The sequence below is a fragment of the Henckelia pumila genome, chromosome 2 (assembly GCF_033568475.1).
Source record: "Henckelia pumila isolate YLH828 chromosome 2, ASM3356847v2, whole genome shotgun sequence".
Lineage (NCBI taxonomy): Eukaryota > Viridiplantae > Streptophyta > Magnoliopsida > Lamiales > Gesneriaceae > Henckelia > Henckelia pumila.
Window position 1 is genome coordinate 114,331,310 of NC_133121.1, and position 10,075 is coordinate 114,341,384.

Genomic DNA, 10,075 nt, shown 5'->3' on the forward strand with positions numbered 1-10,075 from the left:
CACCCTCTCTCAAAAAGTAAAATTCTTATCGATCCATCCATAATTCCATCTCGAATAATTGGTTTTTATTTTAAATATCGGGAGTAGATTCATTAATGGTTGAAGAAGAGCGATAAAAAAAAAAAAAAATTTCTGGAAGCACCGGCAGAAGATCCATTGCATCGCATCAATGGAGGGAAGCAAAAAGGCTACTGAAATCGGCTGCACTAAAATGTTTGGCGGATACAACAAGCGATTCAAGCACTACAGCACTACATTGGGATGCTCTATGAATTTCCATGTCTACTTTCCTCCATCTCCATCCCTTTCCACCAAATTCCCCGTACGTTTCCGCTTTTGGGTTTGCTCGTTGATTTTTGCTTTTTTTTTTTTTTTTTGCATTCGCGTATCCCGATTCTTGATTATCAAATTGGGTTGCTCTTATGTCTTTCTCTGTAGGTGCTTTACTGGCTTTCTGGGCTCACATGCACGGATGAAAATTTCATATCCAAATCTGGTGCTCAACGTGTTGCCTCCAGTGAAGGTCTTGCTCTGATTGTTCCAGATACTTCTCCCAGTAAGTCATTTTGGCTGATCTTTTTAACCTTTCTCCCCAAAATACATTTTGTCGATTGTGTTGCTGGAAGGACAAACAAAGAGAGAGAAAAGGAACGGTGTTTTATTTTTCCTTATTCTCTTGTTCTTGCGTTGATGCTCCTGTGCGGAAATGGTACCCCTTTTACTATTTTCTGTTATTGGTGTTTGGCAATGAAAGGTGTCTTTTTTCGTTGATCAAAAATATTTATTGAGATTTCTTTGGTTGAGCCTTTTTTGTTGTGGAAATTCATTTTTCAAAACAATATTCTCTCTTTGTGCATACTAAGAGAGGCATCCTTTGCAATTCATGTTCTTCTGAGCTTTATTGTACTAAGAGTGGATCATCTACCTGTTATTTCAGGAGGCTTGAATGTTGAAGGAGAGTCCGACAGTTGGGACTTTGGCGTAGGTATGCATTCTACAATCTAGATCTATTGGTATATAGATATACTAGGTGTCTTGGTTGTCTGCAGAGTGTCCCAAGTAAATATCAGTTGAGATTTCAAGTTGTGTGCGGATAACTGTATGACCTGATACATTCTTTTGCTTTCTACCACTTTGAACTCGCATAATTTTAGATTGGTCGTGAGAGGCAAGCTTCAGGTGTAGTATTACTGCATTGACATTCGGAACATCGTTTGCCTTTTAGATCCATTCTAGAACAACTATCAGGGTGTCTACTATGGAATGAAAAAAGCATTACTGGCTATCAATTTGTCTGATGGTCAAATAAATCGATTCAGCAAACTTTTTATTTTGGACATTCAAGCTATGGGAGAATTGGAAAGTGATTGAAAAGTTAGTTGCATAGATGTCAATGTTCAAACTTCAAAATGCTTGAGAGAAGTTTTGGTGGTGTTATATATCGCAGAGCTGGAAACTATATTTTATTCTTCATTGTACCAGGTGCTGGTTTCTATCTCAATGCAACTCAAGACAAGTGGAAAAACTGGCAGATGTATGACTATGTTGTGAAGGAGTTGCCTGCGCTTCTCACTGAAAACTTTCCACAGCTGGACACATCTCGGGCATCTATATTTGGTCACTCAATGGGCGGGCATGGTGCACTGACAATTTACTTGAAAAATTTGGACAAATACAAGGTTTGTTACATTATTGTTTCGCATTTTATCTCAATGGTTTTCTTGTTGATGTTTACTTCTGCTTTGATTCAGTCAGTATCAGCTTTTGCACCTATTGTCAATCCTATGAGTTGTCCTTGGGGCCATAAAGCTTTCTCAGGTTACTTGGGTGATAATAAAGCTAACTGGGAGGTGTGATCTTTTAATGTGACCATACACTATTTAGAAGTATATTTTTTCAAATCTTTTTAGTTTTAAAATTTTAGATGAAGTGGAACTATCAATTTGCAGGAATATGATGCTACTTATCTGCTATCAAAATTCAACAACGTATCAGCAACTATTATAATTGATCAGGTAAGACTTGAGAGCATGATTTGACTGTAGCTAAACTCCATTGCAAGTTTGGTGAAATTGATTGGATGGGCATGCACTTTGCCTTTTCTTGGAAAAGAAAAATCCTCGATAAGAGTTTTAGTGAACAAATCCGCACTTAATGCCTTGATTTTGCTAGAACTAATTGGCTTTGTTGTTGATTAAAATTTGGGATTCAAATATTTTAAGATGATGTCGTGAAATTTATTTAATACTGTCAGTAACTAGGTAAGTATGAATACATTTTACAAGCAAATGTCCAGCAAGTGCAGCTTCAGATCATGTTCAAAGACTAAAACACAAAATACAATCAGACAATTTATGTCCAACTTGAAAGCTGCGGCACTTAAGGAACTTGGCTCATTGCCAATTTTTTGCATTCAATTTGTCATCAGTAATGACTTGCCTCTGTTCACAATTTCACATATAAGAAACATATATGTGACTGGTAGTGGGTTAAGGTAGTGTTTGAGAGAGCTTCTGAAAAACACTTATCTGCTTTTTTTTAACAAAATTTCACAAAATTTTAAAATTTTGTGAAGAAAAAATCTAGGAGGTGCCTCCTAAAAGTTCTCTCAAACACTACCTAAGTATCATATCAAGGACTGGGTTAAAAGTCGCTGGAGAGCATTCATGTGTCAGCTATTTTGATTTTGCATCTTTTAGGGAGAAGACGACAAATTCTTGCATGATCATCAACTTCAACCGCACAAGTTTGAGGAGGCATGTCGGAAGGCCAACGTTCCTCTTCTCCTGAGGCTGCAACCTGGTTATGACCACTCGTACTTTTTCATCGCCACCTTTATAGACGATCATATTCGCCACCATGCCCAAGCCCTTAACCTGTAATATTTTGTTGCCAATTTTCTCCTGAGGAGATTGTGCTTAATACTGAATTTCAGTTTTGTGCTTGTTGCCTGCTGTGTGATGATTGAAATCAAGTTAAATTGCACTGTATCTCCACTAGTTTTGTAGAATATTTAAATCTCTCTCTTCTTCGATTCAGAGAGATTTTACTTTTTCTAATAGCACGTCATGACTCCTTATGCTGAATCTTGTTAATCATTAGGAAGGATCGTATTTTTCATTGAAAATTTGGATCTTAAAAAACTAAGGTGCTGTTTGGGATTGCAAATTTTGTGAATCAGACTTCTCAGAAGCAATTTCAAACATTTCCTAAACATGTGACTGTATTTATGCTTTACTAGTATCTAACACTTAACTAATTTTGGCGTGGATAATGATTAGTGATGTCTTGTTTAGTTGTTTACTTTACCTATAAATTATAATATATTCTCTAAAGATGTCAATTCCGGGCCCAACCCAATGGCGGGTTGGGATTTAAATCCCAAAACTTAATTTGGATTTAGTCTCTGGTATAAAAAAGCATGTGTGTATATAAAAACGTGTTTGTCTTCTTTGCCACAAAAAATATTCACCCATTTCTTGGTTTCACGTATTTTTTAGATGAAAATAGGTTCAAAACATTAAAAATATAGTATTAATATATGACGTTTGAGTATCAATTGTTTTATATTTGGTGTTGATATTTTATTTTTGAGTACTTAAACATGTATAACAAATGTGTTGTTAATGACACAATGTCTTTCTCATATGATAATCGATACAAAATATTGAAAATATGATATTATTGTATTGTATTTGAGTACCAATTTTTTATATGTTGTATTAATATATGATGTTAAAAAGTCAAACTTATGTAACAGTTTTTTCTCATATGAAAATTGATGTAAAACAGGATTATGATACTATTATTTGATATTTGAGGATCAATTGTTTCATTTGTGGTATTAATATATAATATTTGAGTTATTGAGTATACAAACATAAGATAATAGCTTTGAACTCCTCGTGAAATTCCTATATAGCGTAAAATCCCCTATATATAAATTAATATTTTTCTATTTGGTTAAAAATTTGAATACAAAATAATGATGTTTAAAATCAAATTAAGTCGTTAAACAAATTCATCTACATAAAAAAATATAATCAGGGATAATTTAATTTTTGATAATTTTTAAGAGTAAAATTTAATTTGGTATACGAACTATTGGTTAAATATCAAATTGGTACACGAACTTTTGTTAATGGCTTAATTGGTACATGTCCGCGGGATTCCAGTCAATTTTCGGTGACATTTATGTAAAATGTCATATTTGTCCTTTATTACAATAAAAATTGCATATTTTATTTTTTATTTATATTTGATATATTTGTATATTGTATTTTATACGTAAAAATTAATTTGATTAAAATTTTTATTTGTACATAATATTTATTATATTAGATGATTATATATTTCAACGAGTAAGATTAGATAAATTATATTAAGGCATACAATATCTAAATAATTATAAATTAATAAATTGATACCGGATAAAATAAATAAATATTTTTTAGCTAAAATTTTGATTTTTGTATACATATTTTTCACGATAATATTTTGAAAAAAAAATAATAAATAAATAGTGATTGTGATTAATATTTTAACTATGTAAAAATTTATTGAATATATATTTTAATAAAAATATTACGTAACTTCTACTAAAAATTAATTTTAATTTTCAAATTATATTTATAAAAAAAACTCATCGAAACACTAATTAAACTTCGCTATAACGTACCACATGTTTTTAATCAACAAAAAAAAAAATTGAATTACGTTAGTTCGAAAGTTTGCCCAATGCGCGCAAAAAGGTAGCGACTGCGGGTTTCCACGTTATAAAAATATAAAAAAAAATTGAAAGTTTAATTTTTTTAAACACAATAATTTTATAAGGGAATATGACTAATAAAAAATTGAAAGTCGTTCTCGATTTTTATTAAGGACAAAAATGATGAAACTGGTTTTGAAACTAAAATAATGTTAATGTTTTAATTAATGAGTAAAATTCATTTTGATACACGAACTATTGGTAAAATGTCAAATTGGTACATGAACTATTGAAAATGGTTTAATTGGTACATAATCAATTTATAAAGTCAATTTTACCCTTTATCTACATTATTTTAAAGTCTAATATTTTTGTTAAATTAAAATAGAACACATTTTATTTTTCAAAATTATTTTACTAATAGAATTATAAGCATAAATTTATATTTTATATATAAAAAAGGAATCGTACTTATTGTACGAAACATTGTAAATATTAATTAATACAAACATGTACATACACATATATATAATTATTGATAAATTATATATTCAAAAATAATATATATTAAAAATATATAATAAAAGATATTTTTAGGTTTATCTATGTTATAATATTATTATTTATAGTAATCAAAATAAAAATGATATATATGTGTGTGTCTTTTCATTTATGATCTACAAATTTTACGTTGAATATTTTTTCGTATACATGATATATAATTTTCTTTTTATAGTATAGTAATTAGTAAATATGAATTTATATTTACAATTATAATTAATATAATAATTTAAAAGACAAAAATATGTATGTAATTCAATTAATCAATTTAATAACAATATTCAACTTAAAAGCAATTTAAGTAAAGGACAACATTGACTTTTGAGTTTGATCATATACCAATTATACCATTTTCAATAGTTCATGTACCAATTTGATATTTTATCAATAGTTCATGTACCAAAATAATTTTTACTCTTTAATTAATTTGTATCATCAAAATACTATTATGTTGGAACACGTTTTCAGATCAGTCAGATCTGATACCCGGAGCAGCGGAAGTTTAAAAATTTTTCTTTTCTGATATGGAACGATTTCATATCATGGGTATCAAATCCTTACAATTAAAATAAACAAGTAAAATAATAATAACAATTATAATTTTACCTCTTCAAGCTATGGCTTGAACTATGGACTCCAACAGATTAAATCTGCTCTTGTTGTAAATCCCAGGAACCGATGACTCGCTCGATCAACTCCTGAATTAGGTCCACAAATAAAAAACTGAAACCCTCTGATTGATTGCACTAGAAATCAATCAGATGTTTATCGAAGAGATTTACAGATTTGATATGTCAATTCAGAATGTAATTTTCGAAAAAATCACAGACTGAATTCTCTCACAAAAGGGAGACAGAGTTCAAAAATTCTCCTTAGAATTAATCTAGGATTTTCAAAAACTGTAGATGTGTGTGTGGTTCGAAAATCCCATCAACTCTTATATATAATTTCTGTACTGGACTAATTTTATGTCTAATAGGACACTATCACCTTAGGGCCCATTAGTCATAACTTAAGCCCAACAAGTCAAGCCTGTTATTATAGAAATTAATATAAAATTCATCATGACTCCGATTGATAAACTAATTTCACCAATGTGCACAGAAACCATTTCTGTACCTTTTAAAGTCAAGATAATTTTTTTGAATCCGAATTCAGTGATTTCCAAAAATGTCCATCCCTATGTCATTTTAGGAAATTCCACTCCCTTTAGTTAAGAAGTCCAACTTCTATTTCGCTAAATTTAACTCTTTAAATTCAACTATCTCAACGAGGATTAAAATTTCATTACTTGTGTAACCTTCAATGGTTCAGGGATACAGCTAATCGTGGGCTCACAACTCCTTGTGACTCGAAACAACAATTTCCAACTTACCCATCGAATCATGATAAGAGCGCCTAGCAACATCGCCCCATGATTCCCTAGGTATCACTGATAGTGCCTGCAATAACCAGTAGGTTTTGGTTAGCGTACAGTACGGTCCCTTCAATCATATATCCCGATCGAATCAACAACCATTGGTACATCGAGAGTCGTTCGAGATTTGATAACTATGCAATACATCTTGAAGATCAAATAGTGACATCGCATGTGCTACTAGGAAACCAAGTAACCTAAAGCACATCATGTACTCTGGCCAGAGATTTGTCACACTAATATCTCCTCAGATCGCATAGGATATCCACACTCGCAAGCATGTGGTGAATCCTTGACAACAAAGCATTGACTCCTATATGTGTCGTAACTGTATCCAATCTCGACACCTGATGACCCTCAGAGAGTCGGTAAATGAGTCAAAGTGTAGTACTAACATATAGAGTCTCCATGATGTTTCAAGTAGTAAGGACTAATGGTGTACAACCAAAACCGCGGACTTATCCACTCAATTAATGATAACCACTTGGAAAGTCCGAATAGGGTAGTTCGATCATCCATCATATGAATATCCATTTGCATGCTTCGAACATCTCTATGTTCTATACCAATGAAACGTGGTACTAGGCATCGCAAATGCTAGTCTCAATTTCGAGCGATCCTTATCCTTATTAGCGGACGGCTCAATTGACTAGGAACTGTTTAGATTATACAGTGATTACAAGATGTGTTTCATGATAGTCATTCAATTCTACTATCACATCTTACATGCACTCTAGTATATTCAAGGTTTTTATCTAAACATCGTATAGTACATCACAACATAATAATATGATAAAAGATAAAGTAAATGCCAATATATAAGTGTAAATTATATTAAACAAAGATTGTTTATATATAGAGTCACAAAAGCCCTTAGCCACAAGTTGGCTAACCGGGCACCCATTCTTTCAATCTCCCACTTGCCCTAAAGTCAACTAGTCATACTACGTAGTCCCATTGCTTCGTGATGTTTGTCAAATAATGGTCCTGACAAGGGCTTCGTAAGTAGATCAGCGATATTGTCTACAGAGGCCACTCTTTCGACAGTGATGTCTCCTCTTTCCACGATCTCCCGGATGATGTGGTATTTCCTCAGTATGTGTTTGGATCTTTGATGAGACATTGGTTCCTTTGCCTGAGCAATGGCACCAGTGTTGTCACAGTACACTGGGACTGGACCAACAGCTTCAGGAATGACCCCCAACTCTTGGACGAAATTCCTCATCCAAACGGCCTCTTTAGCAGCAGCTGATGCTGCAATATATTCTGCCTCAGTGGTGGAATCCGCTGTGGTGTCTTGCTTGGAACTTTTCCAAGAGACAGCACCACCATTAAGCATGAATACAAATCCAGAGGTTGATTTCGAGTCATCCATGTCGCTTTGGAAGCTAGAGTCGGTATAGCCTTTCAATTTCAATTCGCTTCCCCCATAAACCATGAATACATTCTTAGTCCTTCTTAATTACTTAAGAATATCCTTCACAGCTTTCCAATGCATTTGACCGGGATTGGCTTGATATCTGCTCGTGACACTCAGAGCATAGGCCACATCCGGTCTGGTAGATATCATCCCATACATGATACTCCCTATGGCTGACCCATATGGTACGTGTGTCATTTTTCTATCTCTTTGTCAGTCTTGGGAGACATAGACTTGGATAGAGAAACTCCATGGCACATAGGTAGATATCCTCTCTTGGACTCATCCATAGAGAACCTCTTCAATATAGTGTCAATGTAGGTAGCTTGAGTGAGTCCTATCATTCTCTTAGATCTATCTCTATAGATCTGTATTCCTAGAATATAGGATGCCTCACCTAAGTCCTTTATCGAAAATCTACCTGATAACCATATCTTTGTTGACTGCAACATCCCTACATCATTCCCAATGAGTAGGATGTCATCAACATAAAGCACTAAGAACGTCACAGCATCCTTAACTACTTTCTTGTACACGCATGGTTCCTTCGGGTTCTTGATGAAACCAAAGTCCTTTATTGTTTCATCAAATTTTTGGTTTCAACTTCTTGATGCCTGTTTGAGATCATAAATTGATCTCTGAAGCTTGCATACCTTATGCTCACTTCCCATGGATGTGAATCCCTCGGGCTGCATCATATGGATCTCTTCCTTAATGTTTCCATTAAGAAATGCAGTCTTCACATCCATTTGCCATATCTCATAGTCATACCAAGCTGCCATGGCAATAAGGATTGTTATGAACTTGAACATTGCGACTGGTGAAAAAGTTTTATCATAGTCAACACCTTGTCTTTGAGTATAACCTTTTGCGACCAATCGTGCCTTGTAGGTCAGTGCCTTACCATCAGACACAAGTTTTCTCTTGTAGATCCATTTACACCCTATTGAAACAATTCCATCGGGAGGATCTACTAAAGACCAAACTTGGTTTGTATGCATCGAGTCTATTTCCGATTGCGTAGTTTCAAGCCATAAGTTCGAATCAGCATCAGAAATTTCTTCCTTGAAGTTTCTTGGATCACATCCAATGTCGGGTTCACTTTGATCCCCTTCAAAAAGCAGACCATATCGAATAGGAGGTCTAGAAGTCCTTTCAGATCTTCTAAGAGGTGTCGTGTCAATTAATGGTTTTTGAGGTATGGGATCGTTATTTTGTATCTTGGGTTCTTTTCGAATTTCTTCGAGTTCCATCATCTTGCCTTTCTTATCAAGTAAGAACTTCTTCTCCATGAAGGTGACATTCCTATAAACAAACACTTTTATTTCAGAAGGATGATAGAAATAATATCCGATCGAATTCTTCGGATACCCTACAAAATAGCATAAAGTGGATCGACTATCCAACTTATCTCCCACTGTCTGCTTCACGTAAGCAGGACATCCTCAAATCCTCAAGTACGAATACTTAGGAGTTTTGACATTCCATAACTCGTATGGAGTTTTATTCACTGCTTTAGTATGTACATTGTTTAACAGCAATAATGTTGTTTCGAGCACATAGCCCCAAAACGAAGGTGAAGCTCAGTGAAGCTCATCATAGATTGAACCATGTCCAACAGAGTTTGATTACGATGCTCCGAAACACCATTAAGTTGAGGTGTATCAGGAGGAATCCACTGAGAGAAAATCCCATTCTCTTTTAGATAGTCCAAAAACTCGGTACTTAAGTATTCTCCTCCTCGATCCGATCGAAGTGCTTTTAATACTCTTACCTAGCTTATTTTCTACTTCAGCCTTGAATTCTTTGAACTTTTCAAATGATTCAGACTTATATTTCATCAAATATAAATACCCATACGGGGAATAATCATCAGTAAAGGTAATGAAGTAGGTGTGATCAAATTTAGTACCAATACTAAATGGGTCGCAAACATCTGTATGGATAAAATCCAATAGATTTTGACTAC

At 33.6% G+C, this 10,075-nt stretch overlaps 1 protein-coding gene across 1 annotated transcript; it reads left to right on the plus strand.

Moving 5' to 3' along the window:
* The first annotated feature begins 26 nt into the window (after positions 1–26).
* On the plus strand, positions 27–3,127 carry LOC140879627 (S-formylglutathione hydrolase). Its single transcript, XM_073283423.1, has 7 exons — positions 27–322; positions 439–556; positions 938–985; positions 1,483–1,679; positions 1,752–1,850; positions 1,950–2,015; positions 2,700–3,127. Exons 1-7 carry the CDS (start codon positions 170–172, stop codon positions 2,880–2,882), a joined length of 864 nt encoding a protein of 287 aa, XP_073139524.1. The 5' UTR covers positions 27–169; the 3' UTR covers positions 2,883–3,127.
* The last annotated feature ends 6,948 nt before the right edge of the window (positions 3,128–10,075 follow it).

Excerpts from the sequence above, each read along its gene's own strand:
- LOC140879627 (XM_073283423.1), top strand. The coding sequence starts at position 170 with ATGGAGGGAAGCAAAAAGGCTACTGAAATCGGCTGCACTAAAATGTTT. Across the intron at positions 986-1,482 it reads CAGTTGGGACTTTGGCGTAG|GTGCTGGTTTCTATCTCAAT; the intron begins GTATGCATTCTA and ends TCATTGTACCAG. Across the intron at positions 1,851-1,949 it reads ATAATAAAGCTAACTGGGAG|GAATATGATGCTACTTATCT; the intron begins GTGTGATCTTTT and ends ATCAATTTGCAG.